At 52.2% G+C, this 14,333-nt stretch overlaps 1 protein-coding gene and 1 long non-coding RNA gene across 2 annotated transcripts; both read left to right on the forward strand.

Moving 5' to 3' along the window:
• The first annotated feature begins 1,890 nt into the window (after positions 1-1,890).
• Positions 1,891-5,721, forward strand: LOC148001182 (uncharacterized). Its single transcript, XR_015637685.1, has 3 exons — positions 1,891-2,064; positions 2,206-2,333; positions 4,781-5,721. It is a non-coding gene; the product is annotated as an uncharacterized LOC148001182 (long non-coding RNA).
• A 3,526-nt stretch (positions 5,722-9,247) lies between these two features.
• Positions 9,248-14,133, forward strand: Barhl2 (BarH-like homeobox 2; the record flags this gene model as incomplete). Its single annotated transcript, NM_022956.2, is given in 3 exon segments — positions 9,248-9,932; positions 11,507-11,732; positions 13,478-14,133. Coding segments are annotated over 3 exon segments (1,155 nt in total). The 5' UTR covers positions 9,248-9,316.
• Positions 14,134-14,333: the final 200 nt, after the last annotated feature.

The raw sequence follows: 14,333 nt of genomic DNA on the forward strand, positions 1-14,333 counted from the left end.
CCTACAAGTCTCTCCTGAGTCCCCGGTGGCCTAATGCTCTACGCTCAGAGTGTCAGCGGCCATCCCTGGACATCTGACCGAAGCTGTGAAGGAGCAGAAAGAGATCGGCGGGAGGCGCAGACAGCCTTGCAGAGGGAGGGGAGGAAAAGCGTATTTATTGGACTGGCATTTCTCTTAACAGAGCTCTTTCCTAATGATATTTACTTAACTGTATTTGACAGCAGTTACGAGCACGTCTCCGGTAAACAGGATCTATACTCCTTGTGCCTACAACTGCCTGTCAGTTCCTAAGCCAATCGCAGTAATAACCGCTGGATCATTCTAAATGTGGCTAAACAGACGTTGGAAAAATCAGTCTGCCACGCGCTGGCTCTGAAGGAAATCTCTTGCACAGTTTGACGAATTGTTTCCAGTCCCTCCAGCAATTCATAACTCGCTCTCTTTCGTCCTCTTCTCAAACCCCCCTCTCCCGGTTTCTCCCCTTTTCTCCCTCTTCCACAGAGCGCAGCCCCCGGCGTTTTACCCTTTCTAAGAGGACTCCAGGTAATCCGAAATGGCACTGACCCTTCTCATCCTCCGATTACCTCTCTGAAGCATGAACTTGGGACAAAAATCACACATCAGAAAATTCGCCGTGATTATGTTTGCAGTGCTATCAGCACCGATCAATCACGCGCGCGGCCTAATGCTGGAATGCCCGATTCAGCCCGGGACGCAGGCTGCATCTCGCCTGACTGACAGTTTTGGTAATTAAGTGATTGTATAGACCTCTCCGACTGTTCTAACAACCTTGTCAGGGCCGTCTGTGGACAGAACAAGCTGAAATCAATGTGCTTCCTGCTCTCTTGAGCAGTTCTGATCGTGTACTCAGACCGAATGGGGAGCGGGAATCTGACCAAAGGAAAACTGCTATTCTAAATGATCCGGATTAATGGAGGGGGTTGGGTGGAGAAAGTTTACTTCTCGGAGGGAGGAAGGAACCGGAGGCAAGGACCAGGCACCCCTTCTTCGCTGAGCCAGGCTGTGTACCAGAGTGGGGCTTGAAGCCCAGCGAGTTTTACTCAGGGTTCCCAGGCAAGACTGGTGAGCCAGTCCCTCCGTGGGAAGGGCCTTGGAGCTGTACGGTAGTCCCTGAGCCCGGAAGCGATCAGCTGTGGCCCGCACGCAGCAGCCAGAACTCGGTGGTACATAGGTTTTCGTCTGGATTAGAGGCAGAGGGGCTGGTGGCTCCGTGTAAATGTCATACAGTAGCTTTTAATAAAGGGATGTTCAGATTGTTAGATTTCAGAACCTGAGTTCTGTGTTCCCCGTTTCCCAAGCCGGATTCGCTCCCCCCCCCCCATTCAGGCACACACATCACACCTCCTCTGCGCTTGTTACAAATATGTTACAGATTCAGAGTGATGTGCGCGTGGCGCCAGCAGGAGGGGCATAGGTCTGAGCCTCACTTCCACTCGCCCAGGCCAGCGTCAGGGTGGACCGCCGACCCCCAAGACTAGGCAAAAATACCCAAACCTGCCCCCACGGGAGCTTTCTTTACATGTCACCATCTAATCTCAGAATAAAGTACCATTCAAAACGGGGGTGGGGTGGGGGAGGGGTTTTATGAGTTTCAGGTTAGGAAGATGTAGGATCCCCAACTCTCAGCCGAGGGAGTCGGTGTAAGAGTATTTTAATTCTTACACTCAGGCACTCCCAAACATTAAAATCCCAACCAATTGAAAATACACACACAAATGGAGGAAGGGAAACAAAAATCAATGAGGAGAGTTCAAAGCTTTAGGCGGAGGAGGAGGCTGCCTGGTGCTGTGCTCAGGGCCCAGCGTGAGGTTTGGGTCGGATCGACTGCGAGGAGAGGTTGGTGCCACCCGGCAGACGCCCAGCCGCGCGCGCGCGCGCGCGTGCGCGTGTGTATATGCGTGCTGTGTGTGTGTGTGTGTGTGTGTGTGTGTGTGTGTATGTGTATGTGTATTGGGAGCGGGGGCTTCACACCCGAATTCAGCCCGGCTCCTTGCGGATCTCCCCTCCCCTGCCTGCCAGCCGCCCATCCTCAGAGAGAAAAATGTGAGTGTGGGCACATTACGCACCATTAGGGAGACACTGCGGTTTTAATGTGGCCTAATTAGTGCCGCTAACCGAGCAAATATTATTATATTGAATAATGGTAATACGATGAAAATATTAATGCTTTTGAACTTTGCACAGGGGAGCGGTTCTTCCCTCCCGGGACACCCGGAGCAAGCTCAGATCCAACAGCAGATGCGATCAGGCGCACCTCCGGGAGAAAGGCAAACCCAAGGCCAGCTCAGACATCCATGTGTCATTTCAAGCACGTAAGCCAATCCTTGGGCCAAGCTACACACCACCCACCACTCCAAAAACCCTCTTCCAAATGTGCTCCCCACCCCCTTCCTCAAATGAAGCTAACAAGAAGCAAATCAGGCCGAAGTCCACTCAGGTCTCTTTTGACTTGTGCCCATTTCTGTAATTCTGGAATGTTATACTGGGCGCGCCCCACGTTCAGTCTGAACACAAACTACCAGGCAGGTGGAGTTGGGGATGACTGGGGGCGGGGATGCAGGGGGAGCGGAGACTGCTTAATTAGCATTTAAATTCACAGTCTCCCCTCTTATTACTAAAGATTTTCTCTTGGGATTATGGTGAAAAACGGGCAATAAACAATTAGAAAATGAGGAAGGCTCCTCAAAATAAGTATTGTAAGTCTTAATTCTTACAAGATTGTGGGGCCTGACCACGGAGAAGCTAGATGAGAGGCACGCACAGGCAGGCTGGGGTGTGTGTGTGTGTGTGTGTGTGTGTGTGTGTGTGTGTGTGTGTGTGTGTGTCAGCGGTCCAGACCATCACTGTCCCTCACTCTTCCCTCCCAGAACACTCATCCTCTCCTATGGAGCTCCTAGGAGGTGGCTGTGTCTTGTTCTTAAAATGGGTCCTCTTTTTCCTATTTTTGGGTCACACCAGGGGAAGGTCCCGGGAATTTTCATCATAGGGTGGTGGGTCGGCTGGGGGAATGGGACCGCGGGATCCTGGGCCGAGAGCGCCCCCTCTCAGGCTGAACTGCCTCATTCCACTGCTGGCGGCCCCCGCTGCGTGTTGCTGTCAGGTCGGAGATGAGCTCTTTCCCAGACAAACTTGGTGTTTCTGCAGCGGAAACGCTGCTTTTCTATGCAACGAATCCCTTACTCCCAAGAGAGAGCGATTGTACTACAAACGGCCCTCTAGACTTGTCCAGTCCCTACCCTCCTGGGGGCACGGGCAGGAGGTTCCACAGGCGTTAAGCCCAGACCAGGAGAGCTTTGCTGTCCGCTGTCTGGTGAGAGAGCAGTTTCCCACCCGCAGTGCCAGATCTGGGAGCCCAGCCCCGCCTGCGCCATGGCTGGGGACTGGGCGGGGAGCTTCCAATTTGTTCCAGTGATGACTCTTACTTAATAAGGCGATTGATTAGCGCTCAAAGTGCCGTTTTAATTAGCCGTTTGTTAATTAACGTCGTAAATGAATTTCTCCTCTGATTGGCATCCCCTCGCCCCCAGGATTCCTTCGTCGCAGCCTCTCCAATGTCTTTAACCTCAGGAATTGATATCAGAAGCATTTCATAGATGGCAGGGTTCCTTTATTTTTGTGCCTCACGGTGACTTTTTAAACGTCTCCAGGAGCTGCTCTCAGTGGACAATGGTTCAGTTTAGAGTGAAATTACTTTTCCTCCCTGCGACCCCCTAGTTTCTTCCCCCACTGTTTCCCGTTGTCACCCCTTCTTTCGCCGTTGAATTTGAAGCGGAGTTTTCTTGGACCTGCTAAGATCATCTAGTTTTCCAAAATTTGGCAATCTAAAAGAAAAAAAAAGCTGGAGTGAGAGTGGGGAAAGGGGGTATGACTCTGTTCTTCTGGAAGGGTTGCTGGACTATACGTCCTGGACGTAAACTGAAAAATGTGTGCCCTGCTATACTTTCTGAGGTGCAGGTATGGGGGTTGCATGCGATTGCACCTCCTCTGTCTCCTGCCATTCAAGAGCCAGCATCTCTTGAGCCAGCATATACCTGCTGGTTGTAGCCCAGTCCTGGTCGATTCATGGATGGCTTTGCACCACCTTACCTTTAGCTATCGTATAAATCTTCCTGGGTCCCACTACTCCAGATACATCCCAGGGTCCTGTTCCTGCTTCTTGTATAGAAAATCTTCCTACTGTACCCCCCCCCCCCAGGTGAGACTTCCCGCCTTCTGTTGAACTCCCACTGTACCAAATTCATTGTGACAATTCCCAAAACACACAAGCACCTGTCCTAGAATGCACATCCGGTAATGTTTATTAACCAATACACGAATGGGATGGATGAGGAGAAAGAGTATGGTGGCCACTGCCCCTGGCTGAAAATGCTGGGCCTCGGTGGAAGGGGGTGTTAAAGGCCTTACCAGGAAGCTGGCAGAAGAGACCCAACTCTCTTTCTCCTCTAGTGTTTCCTCTGAGTGCCTCATGACCACACAGCTACTTCTCCAGTACATACATAAGTTTCTTTCCCAACTTGCCAGCTTTAATGTTTTGGTAAAGTGATAACTTCTGTAAATATTAGGATGTCAGAATTACCTCTCAAAACTATCAACTCTCACAGATTACCGTTTCAGCTCCTTTCTGTTAGAATAACTTTGTTGCTTTTGTTTTTTAACCTTTGACCCTTTGCTCCCAGTCTCCACTCTTCCGGTTTCAGTCTAAGGACCAGAGTGAAGAAAAGACTCCGTTTCCTTATTTTCATCTCTCTCTCTTTAATAGGTCATTTTTCTAAGCAAATATACATCGGCACCTAAAGAAGTTGGAAATGTATTAATAGGCTGTAAAAAGAGAAAGGAAAGTTCCACAAGAGCCCAACCATGAGACTGCAAGGTCATGCCACCGGTTCGGAATCAGCATTGGATTGTGGAGAGCCTATTTGTGTATCTTGCGTCTTTTATAAAAAGAAACAATAGGAGGGTACCTCAGATTGGGGTTCTTGGCGCCGCCCAGTGGAGAGAGGAGCCTTTGCATCCATGTCTGTCAGCGGGCCCTGTTACAGAGATTCTTTAAGTGCTCAAGTGGATATAAGACAAGAAACAACAGTTTCAAGTTCATCATAATTTGTTGGTGAATTTCATCAAAATTAAAATGTATTAAAAACCCGAGGTTCCAGTTTAAAAGAATCTCAAAGTTAAGACAGTAAGAGTGGGTGGTGGAGGATGTCCTGCACACAAAACTCATGGTTTGTGTTTGGATCATTCTTGGGGGACGGTGTGTGTGTGTGTGTGTGTGTGTGTGTGTGTGTGTGTGTGTGTGTAACTTCGCTGTTCATTGATGTGTTCTGAAGAAACAGGAATGAAATTGGTTCTCTGTTATTCACAGTTAGCAAATAAACTGCTTTCTGAGCAAAAAAAAAAAAAAACCTCCCCCTATTTAGGTATTTTTCTTTCAAAGGAAGACAAAGACAATGAGCATGTGGAGGTAGAAGATTATTCGTACATTTATGTTAGTTTAGCACGTGATTTTCCTGTGTTTAAAACTCAGCTAACGCATCATATCTATTTCCTTGAAAACAAGAGAAATAAATCTGTGTCCCCACCAGACAGGGTCTCTCTAAATAGCCCCGGGGTGTCCTGGAACTCACTGTGTGGATCGGGCTGGCCTAGAACTTAGAGGTCTGCCTCTGCCTCCAGAGTACTAGGATTAAAGGCGTGCATCACCACACCCCGATGGATTTTGATTTTTGGGGGGAATGAAAAGTGAGTTTTTTTTTCTTTGCCACAAAATGCTCTTTTGGGTATACATTACATATACTCTCTTTTTTAAAAAAATGATAACAAAACAGATATGTATCTGGGGGTGGGGGAAGCACTGAGGAAAGTTAACCCTAGCTCTGGGGGATTTGTTCATTAAGATTGTCCCCTTTGATTTTTGAGGACATTCCTCGAATTCCCTGGGACCCCAATCACATATTCTCCTCACCACAATTGCTTTGGGAGACTAAGAGCTAACCTCTCCAGCCCTAGAATATTTGATGTTGACTTTTCTTTCAAAATATAATCGGAACCATTATAGCTGGGACCTACTGAATTTGCTTTGGAGTTTCATGAAACATGGAACCCCCAACCCCTACACACACACACACACACACACACACACACACACACACACACACACACACGCCCTCCTCTTCATCTTTTCGTAGGTCATATCCCCATCGCCTCCCTGCCAATGTTGCGAATTATTCCAAGAAAAACACCCTGCCGACCTGCCCCGCGCAAGCTGTGCCGTCAGCCTTTGGGCTCTTGAGTCATTGTCGGTGTCGGAACAAAACAAAAACAGGCTTAAATGAATTATTTATCAAGGTCGAGAATAATTGATTTGTGCAGGGCCGTCAGTGCTGGATTTTTAAATGCTTCCTCCCCTTCCTCGCTTTCGAAAGCTGGCTGTGAATTGGGGCCCCCAGCGCGAGAAGGAGCGCTTCTTTTGGATTGTTGTTGGGTGATGTCAGAAAGGAAACTCTAATCAATAACCAACCAGGAAGCAAGAGTATCATTTGCCCGCACTCTCCTGCAGCCCAGGCACCCTTGCACTGTCAACTGTGCTAGAGGCTCAGGGTGCCAAGGCCGTCCATCCCATCCGGCCCTTGGAGTCTGAGATCAGTTGCCTCAGTGAGATCAGACCCCAGCTCGTGGTCACAACCTTTGAAGGGAAGGCCAAGGCCTAACTTGGGAGGGTCTGCAGGGCCAGCACCTAGTTCTGGCACCAAAGGCTAAAGAGTCTGAGTCTCCAGGGTAGACAGCCGGTCACCACCCACGGGGGCGAGCCACGTGGCTATAGAGGGGTTCCCGGATCCCTCAGGCAACCAGCTTCTTGGTTGGCTTCAGCTCGCCAACCCCAGTTCCCAGATAAGTAAATGTCTGCTCGCATCCTGAGAAAGGAGAGAGCGGTCTGGATGTGTACGCCTTGGTAGCCTCCATTCTTTTTCAGAGACAGCAGGACGATAAATGACACCACGATGGTAGGAAACAGCTCAACATTCTCTCGAAATAACGGCACCCCCACCCCCTCCACCGGATCAAAGACCTAGATGTCCTTAGGAGGAATCACCACCCACCTCCATTTTCCAGATCTGGGACTCACAACCGGAGGAAGCAAGATCTCAGGAGGTCATTTGCCTCCGGGATACCTCTCAAGAGGGTCCTCAGCAAGGAGAAAAGGGAAGAAAGAAAGAAAGAAAGAAAGAAAGAAAGAAAGAAAGGAAGGAAGAAAGGAAGGAAGGAAGAGAAAGAAAGAAGAGAAAAGGAAAGAAAAAGAAAAGGAAAAAAGAAAATAAGAAAAGAAAGCGATGTCCATTATCGTGACTAAACCCCGTCCTTTACTGACATCATTCTACACAAGCACGGAAATGATGCCAACCACTCAGATTCATAAGGTTCTTAAAAATGGTAATTTGGAGTAAAATGTAACTCAAAGAACTTTGAATCATTCATTAGCACCTTATAATTACTCTGCTAATTAGGTTGACACGGCACTTAATCAGGAGTAATACGCCGTCTTGTCACTGGCGCTTCCCATTACTCTGACATTCAACAAGAGACAGGTTGGAGACATCCTGGAAAAAAGAACGCAAGTTGATACCCTCCAACAAGGCGGCGGCGTCACAGTCGCGCTCCAGGTCCCAAATGGATCCGCGGTGACTGTTTCCTTTCCCAAAACGCGGCCTGCCACAGTGGGGAGGGCACGGAAGCACGGAGGGAGGAGCGGCGGGGGCGCAGGCTGGACTGGCCACCGGGTTCCCGGGGTCCCACAGCAGCCGGACACCGCGGGGAACCGCAGCTGCTCGCAGCTGGAGAAGGCCTCGGCCGGGGTTTATCCCGGCTCGTGAGAAAGTGCTTGGCCCGGCATTTCTGCCAGCACAGGCTCTGGCTGGAGACAAAGCGAGATTCGGAGCCAAAGGCCCGGTCCTCCCCGACAGGGGGTCAAGGATGTAGCCCCGGTTCTGCGCCTCTGCAGGATCTGCTACCTGGCTGGACCGAGCTGGAGTGCACCGGCTCCTGCAGGGAGAGCGGAGCTCAGGGGCTGCAGGCGCATGCGGAGCTCTGGTCCTGGGTGTCAAACACTTCCCCGTGGGGTCCCCTAGCACCCCCTTCCCCTGCTCCTCGTGTTTCCGCTCTGCTCAAGCGTGCTTGGGAACCGTGCGAGCGTGGCCGCGCTGCAGGCCACTGGGAGCCGCGGGATCTTTTTGCCCTTCGCGGCCTCTCCACTCACCCTCCAACACTTAGCACGGGCACATCTAAGGTTGGGGTACTGCGTCCCCGCGTCCCGCCCAGGGGTTCCCTTCTCCAGGGCCCCCTCTGGCCTCTCCCCATCTCCCTGGCCCGGCACTGGTTACAGTGGGTACCATTTGGACCCCTGGAGTAGGCGTTGGGCTCAGGGCTGCGGGCACACCGAGGTTCGGGTTCTCAAAAGAGCAGCGGGGTTCGAGGCGCGCTGCTGACGGGCTGGCCAGGCGCGCGCCCATTGGCTCCCGGCACGCCGGCGTCGCTCGCTGGCACGCAGCGGCCAATGGGGCGCGGGGCCCGGGCGGCGGGGGCGCGGGCGGGGAGCGGCGGCGGGGGCCGTGACGTCACGGGAGGGGGTCGGCGCCGCCCGCGAGCCCGCGGATGACAAGCCAACGCGCGGGGCAGCGGCTGGAGTCGCCGGGCGCCGCCTGTCCGCGGTCTCCTGCGCCCGCGCTTGCTCCTTCGCTGCTTCACCTCCTCCCGGGGCGGTGGCGGCCGCGTTCGCTCCGCAACTTTCCAACAAAGTTCAGAAACTCGACTCCCGGACGGCCGGGTCACGCACGGCGGTCACCTCCGGGGCCGCCCGGGCTTAGCGGTCGCTGCACCTGCCCGGGCCGCCGCCGCCGCCGCCCGGGACCGGGCTGTGGGCAGACCCAGGCGGCGGCGGTGGCGGTGCAGGTGGCGGCGGCGGGGTCGCTCCCGCGGCCAGCATCTTAGCCTTGGTGCGGGCCGCCGCCGCCGCCGCCCACGTGCGCGGTGGTCCAGCGGAGCGCACCCTCCTTCTTGTGGCATTTGGGGGCTTTCCCCTCTCATTTTTTTTCCTTTTTCCTTTTCGTATAAGGGGGAAAAGTTGAATCGAAAGTGCCCACCAATTGCCACCTCCCCATTATCCTTCATTCCCGCCCCACTTTTCTTTTTTTTAAAGCAGTGTCAAGGTTTTTTAGTGTCTATTTTGTTTTACGATCGATAGTTTCCCTTGTTTGGTCCCGGAGGCGGCTGATCCGCGGAGTGGCGTGGACCTCATGTAGAAATGACAGCAATGGAAGGGGCCAGCGGGTCGAGTTTTGGAATAGACACGATTTTGTCCGGTGCCGGTTCCGGCAGTCCGGGCATGATGAACGGAGATTTCCGATCGCTCGGTGAAGCGAGGACCACGGATTTTAGGAGCCAGGCCACCCCGTCACCCTGTTCGGAGATTGATACCGTGGGAACGGCGCCCTCTTCACCGATCTCGGTCACCCTGGAGCCCCCGGAGCCGCATCTTGTGACAGACGGACCCCAGCATCACCATCACCTCCACCACGGCCAACAGCCACCGCCACCGTCCGCGCCCCCCGCGCAAAGTTTGCAGCCTTCTCCCCAACAGCAACCGCCGCCGCAGCCGCAGTCTGCAGCCCAGCAACTGGGCTCGGCCGCCGCGGCCCCCAGGACTTCCACCTCTTCCTTTTTAATTAAGGACATCTTGGGAGACAGCAAACCCCTGGCGGCTTGTGCACCCTACAGCACCAGCGTTTCTTCTCCTCATCACACCCCGAAGCAGGAGTGCAACGCGGCGCACGAGAGCTTCAGGCCAAAGCTGGAGCAGGAGGACAGCAAAACCAAGCTGGACAAGAGGGAAGACTCTCAGAGCGACATCAAATGCCACGGTGAGTTGCTCCGGAGCTGCCCGCCGAAGGAGAGGGGCCTAGGCTTGCGATTCAGCAACGCACCTTAAGTTCTGTGGGTTACATTTCTGCCCCGCGACCTTCACCGCCATCCAGCTCTGTTCTTTGTTTTCTTAATTTTAAATGTGCTGGGAAGAGGGTGGCAGCTGGAAGAGATCGGATGGGAGACACTTTTCGTTGAAAACAGGGGCGGACTTGGGATTTTTTTTTTTTTTCTTTTAGCTGAGACCTTGGGAATGGGGAGTGGGAGGGGGTGGAGAGAAGCTGATAGCTAGCTGTGGTTGTCTAGGTCTGTGACCACAACTTGATGTTTATTTTTGAATGCAAATACCACCCTAATATTTTCCAAATGCCATCCCCCCCCCATTATTTTCTAAATGCCACCACAGGAATTGTCTGATTTAACGTTGGAAATTTTTCCAACATTATTACAGGAGCAATTTATTTTTACTGGCTGGCGATTAATACAGAAAACAAACCATAGTCCGTTTTTAAGAACACCTTTCTCACCAGTACCCTTCTTCTGGCCCTCTCCAATAACAAAATATTTACGAAAAACTAAATTTCATGGAACTGAATGGTTTTGTAAAATCAAGAAACAGTGGAAATTATCTTTTAGTAATCTGTTTTCTTTTTGGACAATTTCAATTTCATAAGTAGCTGTTCTGGTCTTTGCATTGCAAAAGATTTTAAAACACAGGGAGGTCCCCCTCTTTACTGGTATAATAATAATAATAATAATAATAATAATAATAATAATAAGTTATTAATGCTTAATTCTCTGGTAAAGATTGCTGTCTAGAAGGTAGGATGCGGGCTCTTCACTTTACTGCTTATAGCATTAGCATAATAGTGCCCCAAACAGATGTACAGTCTGGTCTGGCTATTTCTCGTTCACCAACCTCCCCAGTGGGTCAATTAGAGAGATTACTGTTCTTCCTGCAGGGAAGATCAAGGAGGACTGCACAAACCGGTACAAACAGAGGGGGATTGACATATCGATTTCCCAGCATTTCAGCAGAAAACCAAAGTTGACAAACAGGACCCGGAAATTTCTGCGCTGTCACCTGGATGGGCTCAAGTGTTTTCTGAGCTCAGTTCAGTGTCTGGGTGACACTGGGTGACACATTCTCTCTGAGGTTTGCAAAGGACCTGATACAGAGGAGGTCTGCAGAAAGCTTGAGTCCAATATTTTCCAAATGCATCTCGAAAAGAGACAAAGGCATCTAAGTTCCAGCTAGCGGGAGGAAAAACATTAGAGCAGCGTGACAGCGTCTGCCTGTCTTGAGAACAGGGCAGACAGGCTTTGGAGAGTACCTAATAAAGAGCGTCCCTCTGAAAACAATAAAGAGGGGGCATGCAACCTCCTCTCAGATCTCAGACCAGAGAAAACTAGAAACAGGAGATCAAACACACTCTAAACTCTCTTGGGCCTCTCTGCTCTCCAAGGCCCAATAAAGGGTGTGGGGTGTGTGTGGAGGTGTATGCCAGGTGGGCACTCCTCTCTTCTTCGGTTCAGGCTGACTTACAGAGCCCTGTCGCTGTTTCTACCCTAGGAACAAAGGAGGAAGGAGACCGGGAGATTACAAGTAGCCGAGAGAGTCCCCCTGTGAGAGCCAAGAAACCTCGAAAGGCCAGGACAGCTTTCTCGGACCACCAGCTCAATCAACTGGAACGTAGCTTTGAGCGGCAGAAGTACCTCAGTGTACAGGACCGCATGGACCTGGCAGCTGCACTCAACCTCACTGATACCCAAGTCAAGACCTGGTACCAGAACCGCAGGTGAGGAGAGCTGCTGAGTCCCTGCCAGCCAGATCCTTAATGCCTTCTCTCCCGCCCTCTGGAAACAGAGTCAAAGGGTCTGTAGTGGGCGCTTTCAGGCAGAGGTCAGGCACACTTCCAAATGGGAGCGGCTAAGGGCACAGGGGTTTGAATACTTTTGTGCTCTAAATGTCTTAACATTCGGTTCTTTTCCTTCCGAAACTCGTGGTGCCACAGTTTCCCCCCATTTTGTCCTCAAACAGACCAAGCTACACTCAGATTGAAATATCTGTGTAGCTGACACCCAGGATAAGTCTGTGTGCACAGAGTACCCTTAGAACTGCCACAGGCGGGCTCCAAATGTCTGCACCAGGCCACAGGACCTAGGTATTGAAGTCTCCACAGAGCTGCCCCACCAGCCTTGGCTTAAATGTTAGGCAGTTGGGAAAGCCCAGGTCCAAGCCTTGGTTGTCACGACTTAGAAGACCAGGGAAGCCCATCTGGGTTCAAATTGGACTGGAGGCCTTGGGCTGGAGATTCAGGCAGCTGGTTGAGCATCCACGAGTGTACGCGGGGGAAGGGGAGGGAGATGTCTGTCCCCTGTCCTGGCTGTTTCTGAAGTCTCATAAAGAGAAAGGGTGGGGAGGAGGGCACAAACTCTATCCCACACGACTGATTAAAAGAAGACATTAAGAAAGTGTCTGGCCTCACCCTGGAGGCTAGGGACAGACTTGGGCAATAGGAGTTGAGGTTAAGTCCCGTTTCCACACCTGGTGATAAACTCTCTGGGCTCAATTCTCTGCCCCCTCTGTCGTTTGTGTCCTAATCGTTCATAAGTGGGGTTGGAAATGCCCGTCCAGTTGTCATCTTACCATAATTTTCTGTCTCATTACATACGGTTTCAGCCACCCTAATTCTGTCGGAGAACATTAGTGTCATCTGTAGCCAATTTAAAACCAGCGACATGTTTATTAATTTGGCTGGAACTGCTGGGTATAGATGCCCCACCAAGCCTGTCTGCCTTCCTAGGGCGTTTTAGTAAAAACCTCTCTCCTAGCTTGGTGCAGTGGGGAGAGGGGAGGCCCAAAAAAGTGGATCATAGGGTTTAAGCACTATTTTCTCTTTAAGGAGAAAATATCTTGAGATCCATTTCCTTTCACCTAGAGTGGTCAGGAGGCACCGCTCCCTAGGGAGAGCTCACTCTCAAACAAATTCCAGTTTTGAACCTTGTCGCCCTGCTGCCCTAAGCCTGTACTGCCTGGCCAGACTTAAGGAAGAATTGTCCCGGCAGCCTTGGAGAGTGCAAACCCGGAGTACCAGCCGCCCTTTGTTTCTGGTTTTGGTTTCCTTGGGTGCGATGGGGGAGGGGCCGAGAGCCAACCTTTGAGAGATCGCCGGTCGGAGAACATTGGAGGAGAATTGGAGGAACCAAAGGAAAGCGGCTGGTGGAGAGATGGGATCTCATTTGGCCTCCAGGAAAGTTGCAGGACGTAATTAAATCGTGGGGGCAGAGAGTAGGGCAGAGGGCCAGAGAAGGCAGCGAAGCTTGTATGATTCCACCTCCACATGGAAGATGTAGTTTGGAGAACTGATTGCGGGTTTAGGCCGTCCTAAGAGCGTGTGGATGAAGCGGGGGAAGGAGACCTGCATTTGGGGTTCCCCAGGCCTTCCTTGAGTAGGGAGGGTAGGAGAGAGAGAGGAGCTGCGGGGACGGTGCCGGGATCGTCCTCCGCAGCCGCCGCCCGCGCCCACCCGATTTCTTTCAGAACCAAGTGGAAGCGGCAGACTGCAGTGGGCCTGGAGTTGCTTGCCGAGGCGGGGAACTACTCCGCGCTGCAGAGGATGTTTCCGTCGCCTTATTTCTACCACCCAAGCCTGCTGGGGAGCATGGACAGCACGACGGCGGCCGCGGCGGCCGCGGCAATGTACAGCAGCATGTACCGAACTCCTCCTGCACCCCATCCGCAGCTGCAGCGGCCACTGGTGCCCCGCGTGCTCATCCACGGCCTGGGGCCTGGGGGACAGCCGGCCCTCAACCCTTTGTCCAACCCCATCCCAGGCACCCCGCATCCCCGGTGAGGAAGGAGGGACAGTGCAGCCCGAGCAGCCCTCCAGGTTTCCACCCGGCCGCCGACAGCTGCCCCACCTCTCCCCGCACCAAACCAACAGGAATAGAGGCAGACGAGTAAAGGGGGGGAGCTCACCGGTGGGCTGGGTCCCCAAGGACCGGCCAGCCCTCTGTTCTCCATCTGCCCCCTCAGAGGCAGGGCCGCAAAGCTCCCCAACAGTGTGACTGGAGAAAATACTGACCCCACTGAAAGTGCAACCAGTAAGTGAAAACACCCACCCACCCACCCACCCACACACACACACACACACAAAATGAACCCTCGAGTTCTTTCTTTCTTTTTTTTTTTTTTTTAAAAAAAAAAATGACTTTAGGGACAAGCAGCAGGGAGGGAGGGGGAGGGCTAATAGGGGATGAGAGAAGGAATGGAGAGGAGCCTTCGGGCAGAGAAAATTGTTGCTGGACAGAAGCCTGAAGTCCACCCCCCAGGCAGAAAATGGTACCCTGGACATCCGGTCTGCCTCAGAGCAGAGGAGGGTGACGGAGAACTTTGC

Source organism: Rattus norvegicus, chromosome 14 (genome assembly GCF_021556685.1).
Source record: "Rattus norvegicus strain SHRSP/BbbUtx chromosome 14, alternate assembly SHRSP_T2T, whole genome shotgun sequence".
Taxonomy (NCBI): Eukaryota; Metazoa; Chordata; class Mammalia; order Rodentia; family Muridae; genus Rattus; species Rattus norvegicus.